The sequence below is a fragment of the Hibiscus syriacus genome, unplaced genomic scaffold (genome assembly GCF_006381635.1).
Source record: "Hibiscus syriacus cultivar Baekdansim isolate YM2019G1 unplaced genomic scaffold, ASM638163v2 tig00113004_pilon, whole genome shotgun sequence".
Taxonomy (NCBI): domain Eukaryota; kingdom Viridiplantae; phylum Streptophyta; class Magnoliopsida; order Malvales; family Malvaceae; genus Hibiscus; species Hibiscus syriacus.
The window spans coordinates 16,818-42,626 of record NW_024063436.1 but is presented as its reverse complement, the minus strand read 5'-3'; the positions used below and the strand labels follow the sequence as shown (position 1 = coordinate 42,626).

Genomic DNA, 25,809 nt, shown 5'->3' with positions numbered 1-25,809 from the left:
CCACTTGATTAGATTATATAAAAATCTTTAAAATTTAATAATGGAAAGAGAGCGACTGTGAGTTAAGGGGATGGGGCCTGGCCTGAGGCTCAGGCCACCACTGTCTTTATAGAATGAATGATAAAGAGCGCCGCACGTGGCGTCTGAATCAAGGCTCTGTTCAACCACAATAAAAGGATATCTATTTATACACTTATGTATGTTTAGGGTTTATTTATTTATTTATTGTTATCATGATGAAAACAAAATACATACATACATAAATAGGTGGATATTGTATAAAATTACAAACAGGTCCCCAAAGAAATAAAATATTTCCCAACCCCAAAAAAATAAATAGAAGAAAATCATTGACTTTTCCTTCATAGCCCACCCTTATAATTCTCACTCATTGCATTTGTTGCTTAAAGCTTGCTCTCTTCTCTTATCCTCTCCGTCTCCATCTCTCTCTTTGGTCGTTGCAGAGATAAGAAAAACAACTCAGCTGCAATCATCTTCCATCTAAAGGAAATTCACAAACATCATATTTGAAAGAAAAATGACCCACTAGGCCACCAAAGTGACTGATTTGAGGGTCATGACCTACAGATCATGTACCAGGAGAGCAAAAAACAAAGTATAATCCCACTTTCACACACATGATCATGGATGAAAATGGGATCCGCAGGTCAAACTTCCCTCTTCAGCTCCTAGAAACCAAGGAACAACAACAACAACAACAACAACCCGGTCACGCCCAGACCAGCTCCAAAACCACCCCGGAACCGCCCAAAAAACCTCCCCCTAAGAGGACTTCAACCAAAGACAGGCACACCAAGGTCGAAGGCCGAGGCCGCCGCATCCGTATGCCCGCACGTGTGCCGCTAGGGTTTTCCAGTTAACGAGAGAGCTCGGTCACAAGTCCGATGGCGAAACCATCGAGTGGTTGCTTCAACAGGCCGAGCCTGCGGTTATTGCTGCCACGGGGACAGGTACTATCCCTGCTAATTTTACGTCCCTTAATATTTCTCTGAGAAGCTCAGGCTCTAGCATGTCAGCTTCCCACTTGAGGAACACGTATTTCAATCCAAATTTTACAACACAACAGTTGAGGATGAGAAGTGAATGGGATCAAAAGAATGTCCTTGACGACTCGTCTCAGCAACAAAGGAGAGTCATATTTCCGGGTGTTGCTTTATCGTCTGAAGATTCATTGAACTTTCCTGGTAGTAGTAACACTAGTTTGAACGCTTTCTTGCAAGCTAAGCAGGAGATTCGGGAAGCCAGCGTCAACGTTGCCGAGACAGCAGATGCTAGTATACCGAAAAGGAGGAGGTCGGAGCAGCAAGAATCGCCACAAAATCAGATGGGGAACTACTTGATACAATCTAATTCCAGTTCAATCCCGGCAAGTCATAATCCGATGCCGACAACATTTTGGATGGTGACTAACCCCGGAAACCAAGTCATCGGCGGGAGCAGCGCCGGTGATTCCATGTGGACATTTCCGTCATCTACTAATACTAATATGTATAGGGGTACTATGTCTAGTGGGGTACATTTCATGAATTTCGCTACTCCAATGGCTCTCCTACCCGGTCAACAATTTGGTTCAGTTACCGACACTCATTTAGGCATGCTCGCCTCACTAAATGCTTATAGACCGATTCCGGGTACCAACGTTTCCGAGTCTCCGGCCAGCGGATCACATCAACACCACGGCGGGGAAAACAGGCATGATTCAACTAGCTAGTGTTCGGCCTTGGCATTAGAGCAAATCACAAAGTGTATGGCTTGATAATGCTTTATTCTAGTATTTTTTTAGCAGTACATATATGTGCAATTTGCAACACAGGCTCGACTTTGAATGCTATGAACAATGTATTATTCGATTTTGGTGTGAGAATAAATTACATTTTCAACATCACCTAACATTGTTAATCTTTAGGCTCAAGGGAAAACGAGACTAGATTTCATTAGGTTAGGTTTAACAAACTCTTCATTAGTTCATCATAATCAATACCTCTCTCTCTTTGATTAATACTTACTAAAATGGTGAGGTTTTGAGTGCATTAATCGCAGTTTAACAGCTTTGTGGTTTGCATAAAGAGAAGGGCACACGTGAATGAGAGATTTTTCTCAGGTGGAGTGGTGAGTAAAAGCAGTAAGCAATCACTAACTAACAACAGGATCATTCCTCCTCTTCTTCATATAAGGAAGTAATTTGCTGGTTTATTATTAATGTCCCCACCACTCACACACTCAGCTCAACCAGTATCTGACTAGCGTCATTTTACTCGTAAAAAATAATAAACCTATTTAGAATTAAATAAGATAAATGAATTGAAAGCAATATAGTAATGAGGATCGATCCACATGGAATTTTGGAATCTCTGATGCGATTTATGTTGATTTTAATCCAGTAAGATGTAACAATAAAATAAAAATATGGGGTAAGCGTGATTGAGATGAAGTAAATGAGGAAGCAATCTAAGAAAAATTGATTAAAGAAAAGCACTAAATTGAAGAATGGACGAAAATAAAAATTGGAAATCACTTGTTGAACAAATCGCCTCGAGCTAGCTTGATATTCAATTCCCACGATCATCGAAATAGATTTTTGATCCGGGATTCATGTCGGTTACAGTCTACCAGGCCCAACCCGTTGTAACTTGCCATTCTCTCATGTAATTGATCTTCCCAAGTCTATCTTCGAAATATGATTTTTGAGTGCATTAACCACATCTATAGCCGTTAAAACAATCATATTAAATCTGGAAAAGCCCGACTCAAAAATTATCTCGTCAAGAACCGTATTTGATCTCGTCTTTCCTTAGCGGACTGTCGCTAAGAGTGTTCACAGGAAGTCAAATTGTCACATGTCGATCATTCCTCCCAACTGTATATTAAACAATATTCAGACCAATGAGCTCTTTTTGATTTGAAAAAACATTTAAAATTATAGTAAGGTCGATTGTCAAACTATCTAATCGGAAAGACGAAAATGTATCCCGAAGGAATTTAAACGATGTTTAATTCTCATGCATGGAATTGATTTGCACTAGCTCTCGGCTTAAAGGAAATTAGCTAAGCATGATATTATTTATCACACTTAGCATTTGTTTGTAAAATAAAATGAATTGGAGAAAAAAAGTAAAAATGGAGACTTTAATTAAAATAGAAAATGCAAAAAAAGTAAGAAGATGATAGATTCTCTCATGCCTTACTCATGAAGGATATTTATAGGCTTGTGCAATCTTAAAAATAACTAAGATAATTGGAAAAAAAATAAAAATTCTAAATAATCCTAAAAGATAATTTCAATACAAATGTTTTGAAATTAATTAAACAAACTGAAAATCCTAAATTCTCTCTCTAGAATCATGTTCAATGATTGTGTTTTCATAATCTTCCAATGCTTTTCGGATATTATCACTTCAGTTCCCGTCGTGTCAATGTCTCTAACCATAACAAAAAAATAAAAAAAAATATATGCAGAATTCATACTTTTACTGTAAATTCCAGTAGGTTGTCCACTGCAAAATAAAATAAACAAAATAACTCAATTGAACAGTGATAAGTTCATAAAATAAAGAAATTAACAATTTAAAAGAATCAATTCTAAGCACTAATCAGAATCACTGTATATTTATCTATTGAGTCATCTTTGAACTGTCCATCATTCTGCGCTGTATGGGTCAACTCTATTTTTCGATGGAAAAACTTTTAACTGCAACACTACATAACAGGAAAATCCCAACAACTGGGTCTTCTTCTTCGTGTTGTTAGAATTGCTGCAAGCTATAACAATGGTTATCTCCTTTAGGTTCCCTAAATTGGGAAACCTTTTTTCTGGGCATCATATCTATGAAGATTCTCATTCTCAAAAAGAGTGTCTCCTCTAACTATATAACCAAGTAGGGTTTCTTCTTGGAGGACTCGCACGACCTGATGGTTACTTCTTAGGATATCAATACATGGTCAAATAATAAACATCTTGGTCCTTGTATATTTATTTATACAGAGCTCTGATATTGCTTTGTTTTGCAGCATTAATTGATAATTAAGAACTGAGTTGCATATAGGTCAGTGTAAGGCAGTCGTGATTGATTTAATTATGTAGTCAGGTACCTTCTTCGTAGTTCGTACTGTGTAAGAACAGTTAAGTTTTACTTTCACGTAGCTTGTAGTATTTTATTGTTTTTTTTAAATAATACTTTATTAATTTAAGGCTTAAATATACATACGGTGCCCAACGTATGTCTTTTTTTTTAGTTTAGTGCCTATTGTTTTTTTCGTTTCAGTTTTGTGCCTATCGTTTCATTTCGTTACTCAAAATAGGCCACGCCGTGATGAACCGTTAGTTTTCTCTGTTAAATAACACGTGTCACAATTTGGTAATTTTAAAAAAATTATTTAAAATAAAAAAAATAAAATTATATATTTTTTAAAAAAGAAAACACAAAATTTTGAAAAAAAACCCCAAAACTTTGAAAACCTTCATTTCAACCCATTAACCTTTAACCCCGTCACCGAACCACCCTTCTCCGACCTGTGGTGGTGTACATCGCCGCTCCCACCAAACTCAACAGTAACCGACGACCTCAACCTGACCCTCAGATCACCCGAAATCGGTCACCGTCGAGCTTAATCACAAGAAAACCATTCGGTCGCCCACCTCCAACCTCGCCCACCGCTCGTCGAGAGTCATCACTACCTAGCCCAGTAGAAGTGCCGTCTCAAATCGGTCATAGCCCAGTCATCCACTCGCCTCCAGATGCCTCCGTTCATGGTGGAGTGGCGTTTGAAAGTCCAACAAAAAAGCCCTCATCACTGTTCGATTTTTGTTATTTGTTGCTGAAACTGCCGCCTTTTCGCCTCACTGCCACCAAAACTTAGCTCGCCGGTCCTGTCCAACCAAAACCTAACCGGTTTGGTAAGCCACCGTCGACGAGCGGATGAGCTTGGAAGAGGGGCGGTTGGACGGGTTAGGGCTTGAAATGAAGATTTTCAAAGTTTTGGGGTTATTTCAAAAATTTTGTGCTTTCTTTCTCAAAAAATATATAATTTTTTAATTTTAAATAAAGTTTTAAAATTACCAGATTGTAACACGTGTCATTTAACGGAGAAAACTAACGGTCCGTCACGGCGTGACCCATTTTGAGTAACAGAATGAAACTTTAGACACCAAACTAGAACGAAAAAAATGTTAGACACTAAACTGGAAAAACGTGCATACATTGGGCACCTTTTGTATATTTAAGCCTTAATTTAATGGCGAAATAGTCTCATTGATAAAGGAATTGTTGTTGTTTTTTGAGAATTCAGGTTCAAGCACCATAAATGTCAGAAGTGTGGGCATTCAATGTTGAAAGGTTGAGTTATCTATGTATTGCTTTAATTTTTGGTTTAGAGTTTGAGTCGAGCTTAACAATTTTAAACTCGTGAGCTTTCGAATCGAGTTAAACTTAAATTTAAACTTTTCGAATCAAATTCAACATTACTCAAACTCGACTCAACTCATTTATAACCCTAGCCACTAATGAGTTTCACACTTATCCAACGCCACACTTGCTCTTTAGTTTTATTTTAATTTTAAATCAGATAAATTGATGAATAATTTATTCAAATTATTTGAACTTTTAATATACTTATTAATATTTAATTTATTAACTAATTAATTTATATAAAATATTAGTATAATAATTCATTATATTTTTAATGGTTAAAATATTATACATGCATGATATTCTCATCATACAACTCAATAATTGGAGTCGCAAAGAAGGACGGCCACAATTCATAACCTAACTACACAGCCATTTGTTTGTCATTGTTCTGTAATTATGTGATCAGGTACCATAAATGTTTGGATGTGGTAGGACCATCAAAGTAAACTCACACATGGCTAATTAATTTCTATCTACAAGCACTTATTTAACGTATTGTTTTGGGTATATTAAATGATATTTATATATTTTCAAATATTATCTTAACTATTAATAATTATTCAATACCAAATCTATTAATTAGACAATTCATATTCAAATATGAATACCAGTTCCATAAAAAAATTTAGTTGACGTTCCGGTTACAAGGTTTCGTCTTGATTAATTCGGACCAACTCGCATCACACAACTTATTTTAGTAGGCGAGTCTCCCATCAAAGATTTTCTACATACACAAGAACTCAAACTCGAAACATTGCTTAAACGGTATCAAACTACTTACTACTTAAACAAACCTGTTGATCGAGTCTCATAAATTTTAATTCAACTTAGTGAGGTTACTTTGATGATATTTAAGGTAAAAATTTCTAAAGTGAGTTTTTTTTTCTTCTATTGAGGATGGAAAAAGTATGATTACACTCACTTAAAGAATCGACAAATGCCGGTTAATGTCAACACACTAAGGCAAGTTTTTTATTACTCTTTTACTACTCCATATATAAATTACAAGAAGGTAAATTACACCCAATGTCTTTAAATTCATTAATCATTAATCATTTTAATTTTAATTATTAAATTTTATTTTATTTTAATTAGGTCATCGGAATCTATAGAGTATATCAAATTTCAACTCTTTGATATATTTTCGTCCTTAACAACTTGTCACGTTTTAATGTTAAATAAAATTTAGCTTTAATATCAATTAAATAAATATAATAGTATAGAGAGAGTAAGAGTCGATCTACATGGACTAAGAAATATGCTGAAACGATTGTTTTTTTATCTTTGATCTAGGCGAAAAAATGCAAGTAAAGTAAAGGGGAGGTTTGTTGAGAAATTGAATAAGTAAATAAAGATTCAAAGGAAGATGAAGAATTGAAGAAAGTAAAATTAAAAACCAATATGATGAAATTAGCCCCAGGCTTTCGTGTGCCTCAAATTCCAATCGATCATTGAATAGGATTTTTCCTTCGGTTAAATGTTAGTTTGAGTCCGTAATGTTCAATCCTTTTAGATCATTTTCCTCTTTGGTGATTGATTTTCCCAAATATATTTTAGGAATCACAATCATTGCTAGGATTAACTTCGACTATCGTTGTTAACTCAAAACAATTTAAAAGCGCTTGGAAAAACCCGACTCGAACTATGCTTTCTCTATGAAAGTTGAACTCGATCTTGATTTCCCTTATCGTACCATTTGCAAAGTGTGTTCAAGAGAATTCGAATAAATTGATTCTATAATCCCAACGGTAAACCATAATGTTATCTAAGCCAAAATCTATTTTTGAAGTCAAAGCGTTTTGATTTTAAGAAAGACGATCCACCAATCTAGTTTCCAAAAAATTGAGATTTTAACCCGAAAAGGTATGAGATGTTTTTCATTTCTCACAAATGGAATTGAGTCATCGCTTTATCCCTTGGCTATGGAAAATTTAGCTAAGCATAATAGAAATATATTACTTAACATTTTAAAAGAAAATAAAGTAAACTTGAAAGTAAAATAAAACGAAAGAAAAACTTTTATAAATCTAAAGAAAGAAAGAAACAAGAGAATTAAAGAATGATTGAATAATCCCAATGATGAATTGAGGCTTACCCCAATGGGTATTTATAGTCCACAAAAGCCCTAAAAGATTACATTCAAACTAAAAGAAAATTATGAAAGATAATTCCAAAAATTAAAAATAAATCCTAATTTAAATTTGAAAAATGCGGCTGAGTCTCATGTTCCTACTAAGCTGCGACTGTACCTTCTAAAAATTGTGGACTAGACGCCACGTCAGACGTGCCATGCCCACTTATCAGTCATTACTCCAGAAAATCTAAAATTGCACAATTCCATCAGTTTTAACAACATTTCTGAAATCTACTGTATTGCATTGAAAATGAACGAAAAGGTCCAAATTAACAATTTAAAATAACTAATTAAGGAGTAATCAATCACAAAATAATGCATAATTTAAGCACTAATCATTCTTAATTTGTTCAATTTTAAATTTGAAATACTTGGTTATGAAATCTTTTATATCCAATGACGAATTTAGGTAAATCCTCCTATATTGCATTAAATTAAATTTTAAAAGTTGGTACGAGATGATGATGGATTTAGTAAAATGTTACTATATTTCGATCATCATTTATATTTGCTGTGAGTTGTTGTAGACGACTTTATTTATTATTATTGTATAATAATTTATTAAAAAATTTAGACTTGCTATAAATCGTTATTTTTTTTTTCAATTTTTCTTAAATAAACATGAAAGTTCTTGTACGAACCAAGTAATCTTCGTAGTAAAGAAATCGTTGTTATTCCTTGAAGATCCGGGTTTGAGCATCATAGATGTTAAGGATATGAGTGTTCAATGTTAAAATGTTGAAATCTATATTTAAACATATATTGTCTTATACTTGTCTCAAATTAATAAAAAAAACATGAAAATTATGGATATTCACTGTATTTTCTTATTGGCTTAAGGGCCACTTTTGCCCTTGTAGACACAATTTATTACTTTCATCCCTATCGTATTTTTCGCATCAATTTAGCCCTTAAAATTGTTCAATTACATCATTTTATACTATGTCTTTAACTTAAAACGCTGAACTCTAAGCTATGATTTAAGATTTAGGGTGTAGGGTTAATAGGGATAAGGTATGAAATGATGCAATTGAACAATTTTAATGACAAAAATAATGCAAAAATATAATAGAGACCAAAGTGATAAATTGAGTCCAGGGTAAAAGTATTTTACCATTTCTTTTTCAAAATCAAATATTAAGTTGAGAAAGGGTATAACAAAGCTCTCAATACTGGCGATGGTTTATGTAACATAACGAACCAAAAGTCGCGTAATGCCGGAAACTAACAAACGACGAAAAATCCTTGAAAACGAATCAACCATAAAACAAACAATTCCCGTATCGAGTATACATTCAGTTTCTGACACTCAAAAATCCAAACTTTTCATAGGCAAACAGAAAAAACTGTTCTAAAATCCGGTCTTTGTGTTTTTTACATTCTTTATTTAGAAAAAAGAAATTCGAAAAAAAAATGGAATTTTTTTGTTTCCTTCTTTCTGGAATTGCAACTGAAATCACATTGGCATTGCGGTTATTGAAGCTACCTTTCAGATGAAGAAATGAGGAACAAACGTGTTGGATTTAATCTGCTTTCTGGAGCTAGAATCATCAAATTCTGCGTTTGTATAAACAAAGGGAAGCTGGAAAATCTTTTGGTTTGTAAAAAAGGATACATAGATGGTAGTTTTGTGAAGTGGTGGTATGTTCATGGAGCAAAAGTGGAAAACAATAAGGCTCGAATGGCTGATTTACAGAGAAATGGTGTCGTCGACAGGGATATCAACCAGGTTCCTTTCCTTTTCTTCTCATCTTTCAATCGTTTTTTTAAAATATTAATGGCACTGTTTCAATGGGGTAAATTTTGCAGGCCATTACAACGTTAAAGAAAGGAACGTCCTTGCTCAAGTATGGACGTCGAGGGAAGCCCAAGTTCTGCCCTTTTAAGCTCTCCAATGTATGTTTTTTCGATTGTTGGTCCAAACTTTTTGCAATAAATCAATCTAAAACCACATTTTGAGTGGTAAAACGAGTTCTTTTTTCCAGGATGAATCTAAATTGATATGGTACTCTCGGAGAAAGGAGAAACATATTAGGCTTAGTCATGTTTCCAGGATCATTCCTGGACAGCGCACTGTGAGTATTGTATTGTTTCTTAATCATCATTCTTTCATTCTAATTTCTTTTAACATTTTATGTTTGGGTTTGCAGGCGGTTTTTCAACGATATCCTCAGCCTGAAAAGGAGTATCAATCTTTTTCATTAATACTGAATGATAGGTCCTTGGATTTGGTGAGTGAATGTTGTTATGGGACTGAGAGGTGTTAAATGCTTCTTCTATGTTTGATTTGTTACCATCCTTGGCCATTTACAGATATGTAAAGATAAAAAAGAAGCCGAAGTTTGGTTATTTGGTCTTAAGGCATTAGTTTCTCATGGTATCAATCGCAAGTGGAGGGTCGAAGCAGGGAGTGATACTACTGTATCAGGAGATAGTCCTGAATTACACAACAAAAAGAGCCCCCCCAATCCACATTTTGTATGTTGTATTTCTTGTCTATTTTTAGTTTTATGTAAAAATATGATAGCCTTTAAGTGATTTATTTTTCGTACTTTGTTTCGCATTATTACAGGATCGAGGAGATGCACAAGGAATTCAAGCACCCTCTGAGCCGGGCAATAGATTAGGAAAGACATTTGCTGACATAGTTACACATGCTGCTTCAATCAAGGTCACCAGTAAACCAGATTTAGTTGAGTTTGGGTTAATAGCAGCCAGTTGTGTAGAAAACATAAATAATCGAAGTTCTGGGGCTGATGTAGTAAGAGTCAGTTCATCAAGTTCTGTAAGTTCATTGAGCCATGGTTCTTGTAAAGAAGACGTCGATGCCTTGGTCGATATATTCATATGGGGACAAGGTGTTGGTGAGGGAATACTGGGCGGTGGTGAGGATAAAGTTGAGAGTTCGTTCAATACAAAGATCGATGCTCTTCTGCCCAAGGCAATGGAATCAACAACGGTTCTTGATGTGCATGGTATTGCTTGTGGAAGTAGCCATGCGGTAATAGTAACAAAGCAGGGTGAGATTTTTAGTTGGGGGGAGGAATCAGGGGGCAGGCTCGGGCACGGTGCAGATGCAGATGTTCCCCAACCTAAACTCATGGATACTCTTCGTGGCATGAATTTTCAATCTGCAGCATGCGGGGAGTATCACACTTGCGCTGTTACGGTATCGGGGGATCTCTATACATGGGGTGATGGAGCACACAGTTCCGGTTTGCTTGGGCATGGAAGTGATGTTAGTCATTGGATACCTAGAAGGGTAAGTGACATGGATGGTATGCATGTCTCCTATGTATCATGTGGACCTTGGCATACAGCTCTGTTGACATCTGGAGGTGAGTTGTTCACATTTGGAGATGGATATTTTGGTGCATTAGGCCATGGAGATCGTAGTAGCACGACCGTTCTACGGAAAGTGGAAACTTTGAGCAGATTACGGACAACAAGGGTTTCATGTGGTTCTTGGCACACTGCTGCAGTTGTAGTGACTGAATCATCTGATGATGGATGTCCCGATAGCTCTTCTTCAACAAAGTTGTTTACATGGGGGGATGGAGATAAAGGTGAACTCGGTCATGGCAATCGAGAACCTAGACTTTCCCCCCAAAGTGTGGATGCTCTATTTGATGTCAATATCAGCCAGGTTGCCTGTGGTCAAAATCTCACAGTTACTCTTTCAACCTCAGGACAAGTATATACAATGGGAAGTTCGGCTTATGGTCAATTGGGAAGTCGTACAGTTGATGGCAAGGTTCCAACTCGGGTTGGAGGTAAAATTGCAGGTAGATTTGTTGAAGAGATTGCTTGTGGATCGCATCATGTTGCTGTCGTGACTTCAAAAAAAGAGGTTTATACATGGGGAAAGGGCACCAATGGGCAATTGGGACATGGAAACACTGATGATAGAGAGACACCAACAAGAGTTGATTTTCTAAAAGATAAGCAAGTTAAGAGTGTAGTTTGTGGTTCCAACTTTACTGCAGTTCTAAGTCTTCATAAATGGGTACCGAGTGCAGATCAATCGATGTGCTCCGTTGTCGAAATCCATTTGGTTTCATAAGAAAGCGTCACAACTGTTATAATTGTGGACTAATCTTCTGCAAATCATGCACAACGAGGAAATCTCTAAAGGCATCACTGGCTCCAATTATGAACAAACCATATAGAGTTTGTGATGATTGTTTTGCTAAATTGAAAAAATCTGGAGAACCCTTTTCTGCTTCTTGCCTCCTAAGGCCCAAAATGGAAATATTCCTCGTAAATTCGATGAGAGTATAGATAAAGAAGTTTTAGCTCTAAGGTCACATGCACAACTCTCCAGACTGTCTAGTCTTGGCTCCAGTAGTCAGGCTGAAAGCCGGCTTTCTAGGAGTGAACTGAAATTAGACTTCGAAAATCGGACCATATTCCCAGCTCAAACTGGAAATTTTCATCTTGGAGGATTTAATACACCAAGGCTGCCAATTTATCCAGTCGGAGATTCTAGGAAAAGTTTACCACCAATTTCTAGAAGGACATCTCGAGCAACATCTCCTGCTTCAGGAAAGTCGAGCAACCGATCTTCTACTGTAACTATTGATGATTCAAAACAAATGAATGACAATGCCAACCAAGAGATCATAAATTTAAGGGCACAGGTAACCTTTTCAAATCTTATTCATCAGTTACAACAATGAAGGCTGATGTGGATTTTCATTGAGACTTGTTTCATTTTTATCTCCCGATTACTGTTTAAGTTGTCTAAATGTATAAGAAGGATGAGATGATAAGTTTCTTGCAGGTTGAAGCTCTGACTTGCAAATCACGGCAACTCGAAGCTGAGCTTGAAAAGACATCAAGGCGATTACAAGAAGTGACTGCAAGAGCAGAAACTGAAGCTGGAAAATATAAATCAGCAGAGGAAATTATCATGTCACTCACTGATAAGGTTGGAGTTCTTTGCTCATGCTCTTACAATTTAAATTGTTTGAAGAGAGACTGTTTATTTATCAAGTATCGAGCTGAGTTCTGAGATGAGCAGAGGATTTCTTTTTCTTGTGGTGCAAGCACACACCCTAACTTTACTCTTCTCTGATACTGATATGCAGTTGGAGCAAGTGACCGACATGCTTCCACCTGGACAGAAGGGCCTCCTCTATAATGCGGGTCCTATTGCTAAACATACCACAGTCGAGCACGTGTTCGCCAATGCAACCAACATGATGTGTACCATGTGAAGTAAATTTCAATGCAAACAACGTATCCACATCCAATGGAACCAAAGGGCAAAGTAAAAGGGCAGAGATTATGATACAAGATGAGGCAGGGTTGTACTTAACTTTGTCACCTCTGCCCAACGGAAATAAAGTTCTCAAGCATGTTCGCTTTAGGTATGCTCTCTAGTGTAACAACACTTGAATAAGTATGCTTTTGGCATTTGTTGCTTTCATCTACCTTCAATAATTTTGTGCGTTTCTTTCTCTACAGTCGGAAACATTTCTCAGAAGAAAATGCAGAAAAGTGGTGGAATGCAAATGGGGCAAAGTTATGTGAAAGACAATATCATTCGTGGACATTAGTTAGAGCTTTTGAAGGAGACCGGCATTGCCATTTTAATGGCCTCATTCTACCAGCTAAAACCAATAGAATTGCTTTTCAAGTTATACAAACAAAACGAGCTTTTATCAAGGATACAATGTCCTAAATTCGTAGGTATTAAGAACGTAGAAAAGGAAGTGAAATGAGGGCAGTCCTTATTAACTTTTGTTTTTTTAGGATCCTAAGATTATTTGAATAGACACTCTCTTTCTTTAGAGCACTTTGTTAGCTTTTTTGTACACTTATTGGTAAAACATGTAAGAAGTATATTTACTAAATATTCTTAAGTATATTTACTAAATATTCTTAATCATTTGATAATGAATATTTTATCCTTGTAAATAGGGATTTTAAGCATCATGATGCGCCATGTATTACCATAAATGATGAGCATATGGATAGAGCGTATGAGCACCCCATGCCAATACGGCATCCATCATCATGCATTATTATTTGATGCCAGAGGTAGGTCCCCATCAACAGTTGCTTCTTCCTTTTCGTTTTTTTTATTTACCCTCATCGGTCCCACCCTGTCCCTAAAGTTGCTTTGGCAATTGGCATTCACTTTTCAAGCATACATGTATAAGCCTTGGCCATTTTTGTTATCATTACCCATCATACTTCACGCCAACCCACGCTCCAATAATTAATTACTACTTTTTTTTCGACTAAATTATCCATATATCTAAATGAAAGCAATATAAATATATATATATAATATTCATCCCTAGATATAGAGGTAAATTAGTGTTGATCTTCGAATTTTTACGTCAAGGAGGGGGAGAAGAGCACAAATCATTCTATTTTAGTAATTAAATGAATCGTTGTTATTTTTAAAAATTATATATTCGAACATTAATAATTATAATAGGATAATTGAATATTTATTATCAAATAATTAATAATATTTAAAATAAATATTACTGTTCTTTAATAAAAAATAAGAGGGGAAATATGGTGTGAATAGACTTACAAATAATCTTGGAGCGTGCTCCCACGTCCTAGCTTAGCGTGTAAGATATGGTGGACCATTTACGAACAAAAAGTTACCCCGAAATAAAGTAAAAAAAATGAAAGTATCCAATGACTAAAGGAATCAATATCAACGTTCCACGATCAAAGTTCTTTGATAGATATACGTGTATTTTTATTATTAAACGTTTTTGGATTATTATTTTATGTAAAATAGAATAATTTTAGGGTAAAATACAAATGTGGTAACTAAACTTTGTTTCTCTCTTATTTCATATATTGTACTTTAATTTTTTTTTTAATTTTCTCACTTAACTTAATACATAAGGTTTTTCTTGTCACTCACTCGTTTCCTCACTAATAACATTGTGACATGGTTTTTTTACTGTTAACAAAGGAGTGACCAAAAAATTTAATACATAAAGTTAACTGATTAAATTGAAAATAATTAAAAGTATAGTTAGTGAAATAAGAGAAAGAGTAAAATTTAGTGATTGAATTTATAATTTAATTAAAAAAATCACGTCATAACTCTATTAGTTAGGAAATGGCTAAGTGAGAAAAAAATTTAATTTATTAAGTTTAATGAGGATATTGAAAAGATTTAATTTAGAGTGAGTGAGATAAGAGAGAGAGAAAAAGTTTTAGTTACCAAATTTGTTCTTATCCTTCGGTTTATAAGTTCTAATCTTTTTTTATTTCGACCTCTGAATTAGGAACAATTAGGGAACTCCGGACAAAATATGAGTAATCTTCCCCCCTTTTTTAAGAAATTAGTTTTACAATGAACAAAGGAACATAGGGAAAGCCCTGATATTTTCAAAGAAGAGGGAGGGTTCCAAAATGAATTAACCATAACAAAATAATTTTTCATATTTTCCCCCACACTCCCCAGCTTTTCCCATTTCTCTAATTTTTACCCCTACCATTAGTTACAGCTTAACATTTTTCTCACGCCACAATACTACATGAACAGTTGAGATTGCAACAAAGTGTAGTAATTAGCAGTCTCATCTTCAAGCTCCCATAACTCGTCACACCATGCAAAGCCATTTCCACCATTGTTGATTCCTTCATCGTACTCAACGCCGACAACACCTTCATCTCTATTCGGAATCCCCAGCTCGTCATCGGAAGCTTCAAGCAAATGCCTAATGACATGCTCTTTATCACCGTCCTCGTAATCCTCGTAGGAAGAAGTTGCCGTCGTGTAGTCTTCTATGCTGACCATGGAGTCGCTGTTAGTCATCACCGCCGTAGGGCTCTCTTGGCCGTCGGCTTCTGTTGTCGGCTGGCAAGGAGCGTCTGAAACGGATTCCGAAGAGAGGTGTTGTTGTAAATTGGTGATGAGAGAAGACACGTCTTGGCAGCTCGGTTCATCCTCTTCTGCTTCCAGCAAAGAAAGTATGTGATTGTACGACTTGTGGCGTTTTGTTTCATCGACTTGTTCTTCGTTTGAGGTTTGGGTTTCTTCTCTTTGGCGCTTTGAGGGCACCTGCTCAGCCATTTCAGCCAAATGAAGAGAGGGAACAAGTCGGAGAAGTGGAAGAGAACAGGGTAAAGAGATGGAAGGTGGAAAGGGTTTAAATAGAGGGGAAGACATTGGACTTTCGGTCAAAATCAAAGTAAACAATTTTTTTTATGTTACAAAATGATCGTGGACAATTTATTAGGTTCCAAAGTCATATTTTTATGTTAAAAAATTGACGATATTTTTAATTAAATGTTAACATGTTGATTGTAATATGATTAAATTTGATCCTAAAATCTCAAACAACTATTATATTTCAGTCATTGTAACGCCCTCAGACCGATACAGGTGATCCGATCCGATATGGGGTGTCACATTAGGGTCGCCGGAGCGACCTAGACTGAAAATCCTATAAAATTTAAAATTTTTGTCAATCAATTTAAAATCGTAAAATAATTTATAGATAAAATATAAGTTCAAAAAATCATGTATATATTAAAAATAGAATTAAGCAATATCCAATACTAAAATAAGTTTCAGACTCGAATATAAAAACATGATACAACTTACATGCCCCCTAATTACATGCACTTATCAAAACCAACATGTATCGTAAAGCATGCATAGGCTAGTAAAGTATTACCTCGATTCTCAAGCTACATCGATCGAACATTTAAACTCTATTTGATCGCTCTCAAACTTGAATCAAATGTCCAATAATATATTGGATACAGATCAACAGAAATTACATCAGAAACAGAGTTTAATTGTGAAAAACATATCAAATATGAAGGTTAATCAGTGAAAAACAACTTATCGAGTTCGAATTTGCGAAATAGACCTAAAAAACAAACTCAAGACGTTGAAAAACATCAGAATAGGTGTTTCCAAAAAAATTAACAGTCGGCCAACGACGGTTAATAGCTAGTCAACGGTCAATGCCTTGGCTCGGCTCAGACCGACCCAACCGGTTCAGACCGGTTTAACCGATCAATAGCCACCTGATTGGTAGACGATGCCCACGCGCAGGGAGCGACGCATGTGGCGGCTATGGTCGTCGGTTCGACGTGAATTTTTCCTGATTTGAAGCACAAAGCTTAATAAGTCGCTTGTCGATGTCCTTTTCTAATGAAGAACGCCGGATGATAGTTTTCACGAACTTCCAAAACATCTCCTCGCTTACCCCTCTCGACGGGGATGGTAGAGTCAACGCCATCGGTACCAATAGAAGCGAAACTTTAAGCTGGTTCACTTGGTGCAGGCAGTGAGACTCACCGATGGTTGGACGGTGACGAAACTACAAAAAAAAAACAACAGAGGACGCTTGGTTTCCCGACGAGCATTCGAACGACAATTCACGTTAAACGGTGACATCTGACGGTTAGGGGCTAGATGGGTTCTGGTCGTTGGAGGTCGCCGATCACTCTGGTCGGGCAGTGACAACCCCGACGATCAGACGACGGAGAATCAAGAAGGGTCGGCAGGGAGTGGCTAGAGATTGGGGTTGGAAAATTTGGGGATTTTGGGTGCTCTTCTAAACTTAACAAATAACATTTATATTAAATAAAAATATCCGAAACAGTACCTTAGCCTAAACGACTAGGGCATGGGCGGCCATCCTGGGGACAGGGGTTTGAAATCTTGCCACCAACTTTATTTTTTTAACTGACCAAAAAAATGTGAAAAATTCAGGATTAAGTCCATGAACTTCCTACATCTTCTAAACCGGGCTATAAATTTTTTAAAACTTACAATTTAGTCCCCAAATTAGGCAATTAATTTATATTTTTTTTAAAAAAAATAGGGTTGTGACAATCATCATGTTAACGTCTAACTTACACAACCATCAAATTTTTAAAGGAAAAGGATGAGTTTGGAACTTAATGAATAGTTGGGTGACAATTTTGTAACTTTTAATAATAGATGGACTTAATAAAATAACATTCTATAGTCAAATAACCATTTCATAATTTTTAATATTCAAATGACTTAACAAAATAATATTCTATGGTCATGAGATAATTTGTGTACTTTACCCAATAAAATATTATAATAACAGAAGACAGAGATGAAAGATTGCTATTGGCTCTGCATGAGTTGGTCTCCTTTCATCATAGGCCGTTGGATTGACGTTTCGGGGTCCCCAAGGGTTCGATCAAAGGCTTAAAATGAAAATTATGTAACACTAGTACCCTCACAAAGAAAAGTGGAAAAGCTTAAACATAAAAGAGACAAGGACAGAAACCGTAATTAGACTGCCTCATTTCCATCTACAATTTTTCTATTTTTATTTTCTTTTAAACAATTGGCAAGAAACCCTAATTTCATGACAGCGTGCTCGTGGTATAAATAGTTAGGGTTCTTAGAAAACAATTATTAAGAATTAATGAAAACACACACCGCAGTGGACGCTGCACTGTCTTAATGCAGGCATCTTGCCAAATATCCATGTTATTATTTTAAACTCTTAAACATCCGTTGGTTTGACCGGAAAAAAACGAAGACATATCTAGGGGAGATCATTTGATCGGTATCTATTCAAAGATAAACTCTCAACCATTTAATATTGAATGTTCATATCTCTAATATTCTTGGTGCTCGAACCCGAATACCAAAGAATAACAACAATAATATAAACACCCATGTGCATGTAATCACAATGATGAGAAGGGCCTCCTGAAGGTGGCATTCACGTGGTTAGTCGACCTAATCAGAATTTAGAAGCACCGTCCTCCATGGATCCATCTTTCCCCTTCTCCTTATAGCTTCTGCCTTCAATGTTTGAGCTAGTGCCACCCACAATGATTGGCTTTCACTCTATCGTAAATAATACCATACCTTACATATACCTTTCTCTTTATATTAAAAAAAAACTGAAACAATAATTTATTAATTGATCTCAATAGTTAAATATGACATTTTCTCTAAAGATTATGGGTCCAAATTATCAATATTAAAAAAAAATTGAACAAATATTACCTTGTAAACACCCAAAATTATTAAAATATTGAAAAAGGTTAAATATTAAAAATCATTCTCTATATTATATCAATTCAAACAAGAAAAATAATTTAAACACGTCATTGAGGTTACATTAAAAATGGATTGTTTTCATGTATGGTTATTACTAAAGATAAACGAAACCATTTGTGTCTCTTTCGAAGCTTTGGAACAAAGCACACGGCAAAATTGCCAAAAGCTTAGAGATAAAGTACGGTGTGACAATGAAATGTCACATTGGTGTTAGTTTTTGAATAATCTATGATTTAAAAATTATGATCGGTTAGTAAAATCAGAAATTAATACATAAAAGTTTTAAAAAGTTAAATGAAAAATGAGGTATATTTTGATTCTCTATTGATTTTAGAAACCACTAGTAGTTGTAGATCGTTTCTACACCTTTAGAAGTAACGCATATACTAAAATAAAAGAGATGGTGAAGCATGAAAGCACAAGTTCAAACCCTAATAACTACTCCATCCTTGCCTCCATATTGTCTAATATATTATATACTTTTGTTAACAAAGAATCAAATACTTTAAAATTGGTCGATAAATGATTTTTTATTGGGTAAATTACAAGTTTGATACCTAAACTATCAATTTTAATCTATTTTAATACCTAAACTTTCAGTTCTTTCAAAACCATTCCTAAAGTTTAGTTTTTGTTTCATTTTAGTACCCCACCGATAAAAACTTTAGTTTTTGTTTCATTTTAGTACACTCGTTTAAAATTTAACGTTAAGTTTTGAAAAAATTAAAAGTTTAGGTACTAGAATGGACCAAAACTGATAGTTTATGTAGTAAACGTATTAACGCCAGATACTAAAATAAAATGAAAACTAAATGTTAGATATGATTTCAAAAAAATTAAAAGTTTAGGTACTAAAACAAATCAAGATTGATAATTTAGGTACTAAAATAAATCAAGATTGATAGTTTAGGTACTAAATTCGTAGTTTATCCTATTATATTTTGTTGTTCTTCTTGCAAGATAAAAGATAAGGGAAGGGGAATCTGAATTACTCTCACTTTCTGAAAATAAAGGCCTAAAGTTGACTTGGTAAAACCATTGACGAATATTGGGAGATTTTATTTATTTACTTTTCAACAGATAGGGCGGTGGTAATAACTTTTGTAAACACTGTACAATACGCAGCTAAATGTCGGCAATATTTGTCGCACGATAAAACGAGAATTTTGTCTGGAATCAAATTCATATTGATATTTTATCAGACCAGATCTGTAGTACACAACTTCCTTTCTTTTCGACCGATATTATTCACAGCAAAATTTACTTGGTTTACCAGAAACAAATAATGGTAGGCCTAAGTCCTCGATGCCAATGGTTTCATCAAGATGAGACAATCAAAGATTTCAGCCCACATGGTCCAGGGTTAGCTCTAGCTCAAATTTCCCGTCACAATCCTAGGGACTTACGAGTCTAATTTAAATTCAGGCCATGTGCATATAGTTCATCCTCTCACTAGAGCAATAAAGAGCCATAACATTGCAGGAATCTGGAAACTAAAAACAACACTGAAACTCCAAGGCAAACCAGATGCAGCAATTTACTCTTTATTTGAGTAAATCAAATCAAAGAAAGTTCTCTCAGATGCTGAACGCCTAGTTTAGATTCTATAAGGAGAGAAGAAAGTAAAAGCTGAAGCATAGAGACACACACATTTTTACAATAAATGGGCTCACCATATTCTTCTTTACTACTCAATACTCATCCGAGCCGGATTCACCATATTCATTGTTAAATAGAAGGATTCAAAATCAATGCAGTACCTCCTTCCATGCCTATAAGAGAAATCCCTTCAGTTGCATATTTTTTAATAGCTACGCTAAGTTCCCTGGTTTTGAAGAAAAATCTAAACACAGTATACAAAGTCATACATGAAGAATGAAACTCAGAGCAATTAATGACCTAGTATCAACCACACAAAAGCCAAGAGTTAGATACCACGAGCGTCTCTACTAAAGAAAGGACTTGGTTTCCACAATTCCGTCCTTTCTACACATACTGCATTCAATATATTTACGTTACTGTCTGCGGGAAGACTAGCTTCTAAAAGTAATGTTCCTTTGAACCCCCACCTCCTCAGAGAAACATCTGCCTAGCTTCTACTGTGATCTCTATTGCTAAAGAAATGAGATATATAAACAGAACTGCTCGGTTGATTTGAAGAACAAGTTCTCTGTTAGGTTAGGAATCATACTACGGTATGTGCTAATTCTATGAATATAATTATATTTATCAAGATTATCAAAGTGGGAAAAAATATATATCTATAGCTAAATTTAAAAATTACATGCTTCTGACATAATTAAAAGTAAAAACAGTAATCGACACCAATATTTCAGACTAACAAAGGGGAAAAAATGGGGAAAATAGAATAACGTATGAATTGGCAAGTCAATCAAGTGGAGAAACTGGCATCATCCAGCTGAATAAAAGAAACTAAAAACAATAAAGGATTCCAAAGATTGTAAATAAGAAAAATTCTGGGAGTATATAGTTCATCCATTGTAATGATCAATGTAATCAGTACTTCAGCCAACATCTAAGATAACCACCTCCAGAACTTATTTCCTCCCACAAGACAATTCCAAGAAAATTAAGGGAGAAGAAACTCATATGACTAGTTCTGTGTTCTTTAAAAAACTTCAGCAAACTCTAATGGAAACCTACCAATGTGTTGGAACTTCAAATTGTTAAACCTATTCCTGTGCTACATGATGCCAGCCTTTGCAAGTTCTCTTCTTGCTGAAAACAGGGGAAGAGACAATTTAATGGAAGAAATTTGAATGAGGTGCGGCAAAGGAAATAAAAACTCAAGACATCCTATCAATAAAACGTTCTGTTGAATCTTGAGTTATCTGAAACTCTTCCTCATCATCTCCCATCCCAAAGGGAACAGATGTAAAAATGAAAGAAGGGGAAATTACCACTAGTATAATTTGGAGTTCTGTGTTGAAGGAAAAAAAACAACCATGAAAACCCTGGTGGCAGTGCAACAGAGTTCAACTGCACAAGATGCCACCAAAATCCATCTCTCAGCACCCCATCACAGCACAATTATACACAAAGTTACCCAACTGTTTTCTGGCAAGCAAGTTCCATTGTGGAGGGCCTTCACTCGGAACCCAAGAATTGAGCTCAATAAAACCTTCACCCAAAGCCCTAGGGCCACCAATCACTATAAGGCGATCTCCACTTGCTCTGAAAGCAAGACCCCAACCGTTCATTGAAACTGCCCTTTCAGGCAATCTTCCAATAGTCAACCATGAGTTAGCTTCCTTATCATACTTCCTCACCTCCATGTCAGCATGATCAGCAGCATACAGTTCATTATTAACTACTGCAACCAGAGGAGGTGCCACAGCTGCTGCAGCCATCTCAGCCGCAGCTCCATTCCTTCCAGGAGACATGTTAGGAATTTCAGTCCACTTTTTTGTCTCTAAATCATACTCCTCGCCACAAGTGAGAACCCGAAGATCATTCCCAACTCCACCTATTCCTCCGATCACATAAAATTTCTTATCCATAAATACCCCACTACACATCTTCCTTGGCTTATTCATGCTTGGCAAAGTCTCCCATTTCTGAGTCTCAGAATTGTACATTTCTGCACAGCTCAGGATCTTACCCTGAGAATCACAACCACCAGCTAAAATAGCAATCTCTCCAAGACTAGCTGATCCAAACAAGCACCTCGGAGCATTCATACTGGTCCCAGAAGTCCACGAATTTGTTAAAATACTATATCTATATATAACCTGAGAAGTTACCTCCTTCCCGAAGACAAGCAACTCAGTTCCCACAGCCAATGATTCCTTATCTGAAAAGGTAAAACATTCATTGGGAGGCATCCTTGGCAAATGCATCCACCTATGTCTAATAGGATCAAATGCCTCCCATTGAAGGAGGTGACAAGAAAAGTAAACCCAATGCTCAACAACGCCGTTCTGCCTCCTCAACTTATAGATCTCTCCACTCCTGATCAAGGATCGAAAACTCCAATTCAACATGGCAATGGAACCATAATCAGACCTCGAGCACTTAATCAGACAACTGATGGAGTTATCTCGCCCTATTGATTGGATTAATGCGTCTGAGCCAGATGAAGAATCCCCAGCATGTCTACTGTGACCATCCTCCTCTGGAGAATTAAAGAAGCCGTTATCATCATTATCCTGCCCAATTGGTTGAACTAATGCATCCAAGTCAGATGAAGATCCCCCAGCATGTCTACTGTGACCATCCTCCTCTGGAGAATTAAAGAAGCCGTTATCATCATTATCCTGCTCAATTGGTTGAACTAATGCATCCAAGTCAGATGAAGATCCCCCAGCATGTATGTGACGACCACCTTCCTCTAGAGAATAAGAGAAGCCATTATCATCATTATCGTCGTGATCATCCTCAGATTGCTCCTCCAGCGACTCCACCACGAAATCTGACAGGCTGTCATTGTCTGATTGGCTGTCCAAATCCGGTTTGCCTAGACCAATAGGACAGTGGTGGATAAGTGAAGAATCCATATCTGTGGAAGAATCGGATCTCTTACTACCATCATCCGATTGGTCAGGCGAATCCGGCAAGACAAGGTCACCTGAATCTTGTGGGGAAGAAGTGTTGGGATTATAACTATCGTCACTGGAAGAATCATCAGAAGAGAGCTTACACAACTTGGTTTCCCGATCACCATCTGAACCAGTGAATTCCAGTGGGCGCTTCCCATCGTACATGTAAGCCCACTTTCTTCCTTGTTGACAAGAGCTTGCAAACACTAAACAGGACTCGCAGCACCGGTCCTCCAACATGACTCTTTTGTCCCCCTCCTGATTTGGGACAGGAAAATCCCCAAAATAACAATGGGAATTTTCAAATCACTGTAACAACCAAAAGTTTCATCACCCCCGCCGAAATAAACGCAGTCAAGATTAACGAATTTATCTGTTCCAGAAAACAGGGAGAAACAGAGAACAGAAAGAACAGCTTCAGTGTAAATTTCTAAATTATAAAACAAATCAAACATAAACTTAATCCAATAAATAAAACATCCAAATTCAGGTTAAAAACTGACCTATGTTAGGTTATGCAAAAAAATAAATAGTCAAAAACAATAATTAACGTATGCAAATTTTGTTAAAGCAGGAAAAAACCGAATTCACGATCAAACACAGCTTAAGAGAAATAGGTACCAGATCTCAGAATTTCATTGAACACAAACAATAACAAAATAATAATAATAACAGTCAGATTCAAATGAAGAGAAGAAACAAAATCTAATCAGATCTGTTTATAATTTCATCTCATTAATCAGGAGATAAACACCAAGCGGTAAATAAAATAGAAACATAAAAATGAAAACAACAAAAGCAAAGAAGTGACTGATAAAGAAAACGAAGCAGGAATAATAATACTAATGTTGTGAGGGACTTACTGATTGGATAAGGAGAAGATTAGCAAGGAAAAAAGAATTCAAATGAATCTCTTTTTGCCAAACAATTACTACACTAGCTCACTCTTTTTCTTTTTCTTTCCTCACTTGTTCATTTGATTTGCTGTTGCTGTTTTTTCGTTTGACTCTTTTATCTCCTCCTGTTTCTCTATAGGCTGTTTATTAGTCCTTTGGATTTTGTCCGCAAATCAGAGCGAGGGAGCTTTGGCTTTGGCTTTGAGAGCAAAATCTATAAGAGTTCCCCTTTATCTCTCTTAGAACTTGCTCTCTCCCCAAACAAAATAAATAAACATTTCATTTCTTTTATTTAATTAACAAAAGTATTTATTTTCCCGTTCTGTTTGTTTATGGAGTCGAATTATATAAGAGATAGAATGGGAAGGGGCTGCCGAGGAGGGGACTGGAGGGGCGGGGGCGCCGGCGATGTGGTGGTGGTGGGGCCCATATAGGGGAATGAACAACCGCTAACTAGTAAGCTCCGGCCGAGACACTTGTTGACTAGTGTGATTACGATGATGAGGTGATGGAATAAAAACCCTCCCTCTCCTCTGTTTCCTACTTTCTTTTTACATTTTTTGTATAAATAACAATTAATTTTATTACATAAAAGTATAATAAAAATTTATAATTAATCACATTAATTGATTATTTCTTTAAGATTATTAAAATATAAAATAAAATCATATAAATAAAAAGATTAAGCCACAATCAAATAATTTAAAGACATAAATAAAAAATATTATTGACGATGAACAATAAACGATAGTAACATTAACATAAGATAGATATAATAGTGAAAACACATTAATAAATTAGTTTTATCACAATTCAATCATAATCTATCTTTAATAATTGTAAATATTTATCAATGTAAAAAATAATTAGAAGAATCCAAGGTAAAAATAGATCAATGAATTAACTAAAAAACATTCATCAGAGAAGATTTCAAATATAACCATGAGAAAACAAAAAGTAAATTTGCTATAAGAATAATATAGTAAAAAAGAAAAACAATTAAAGCTTCAATGACTCATTAATGGAAGATAACAATTATTTTAACGGATGACTTGAAAATAATTATAAAATAAAATGTTAAACATATGTTTTGACAAAAATAATAATAATTAAACACCAAAAGAAAAAAAAAACCCAATATAGTTCATGTATTTATTTCATAATAAAACCATAAATTACATATATAACAACAAGTACGATAAAAGTTATGATAAAATTCGGAGAATCAAAGAATGAAGAGAGAAGAGGAAAAAGTATTGAAAAAACAACGATCAATATATTTATATTATTGTAATGATAAAAGAATATAGAAAACTTAAGAAGAAATGTTGTGAGAAAAAAGAAAAGACGAATAATTAGTATGATTTATAGATTTTAATATAATTATATGGAATTTATCATGTTTTTTTGCTTCGATAAATAATACTTTTTTTATGTAAAACTTGAAGACCCTACGCCTTTAACAGTAAACGAGTATAGATTTGTGGGTTTTGCATCGTATCCCTTTTAATTAATTAAGATGGGATGAGTATAAGTTTAGTGAATAGTGGACGGGTGTAGATATAAAAAATCATATATGTTGTGGTTAATGGGTAGCTGATGGTTTGGGACTTTATCTGCCCTGTATCTAAGGACGAAGTTAGGATTTCAACTTGAGGGGCAAAATATAATTTTCTAAAATTTGAGGGTAATTTCATAATGATCCCATAAAATATTTAAATTTTATATATAAATT

At 35.4% G+C, this 25,809-nt stretch overlaps 1 protein-coding gene and 2 pseudogenes across 2 annotated transcripts; 2 read left to right on the top strand and 1 right to left on the bottom strand.

The window, feature by feature from the left end:
- Window positions 1-312: 312 nt before the first annotated feature.
- LOC120185205 lies at window positions 313-1,829 on the top strand (annotated as a pseudogene).
- Window positions 1,830-10,083: 8,254 nt separating this feature from the next.
- On the top strand, window positions 10,084-12,782 carry LOC120185202 (annotated as a pseudogene).
- An 8,633-nt stretch (window positions 12,783-21,415) lies between these two features.
- On the bottom strand, window positions 21,416-24,399 carry LOC120185204 (F-box/kelch-repeat protein At1g26930-like). 2 transcript variants are annotated; one of them, XM_039189496.1, is made up of 2 exons: window positions 24,042-24,399; window positions 21,416-23,551 (listed from the first exon to the last, which is right to left on the bottom strand). In XM_039189496.1, the coding sequence occupies exon 2, from the start codon at window positions 23,416-23,418 to the stop codon at window positions 21,649-21,651; it is 1,770 nt and encodes a 589-aa protein (XP_039045427.1). In that variant the 5' UTR covers window positions 23,419-23,551; window positions 24,042-24,399; the 3' UTR covers window positions 21,416-21,648. The 2 variants fall into 2 exon arrangements, with proteins under 2 accessions (XP_039045427.1, XP_039045426.1); XM_039189495.1 differs by having other exon boundaries at window positions 21,416-23,487.
- Between the last annotated feature and the right edge of the window lie 1,410 nt (window positions 24,400-25,809).

What these genes read in the sequence shown, in the direction of transcription:
- LOC120185204 (XM_039189496.1), bottom strand. Translation starts at nt 23,418, where the DNA reads ATGTTGGAGGACCGGTGCTGCGAGTCCTGTTTAGTGTTTGCAAGCTCT.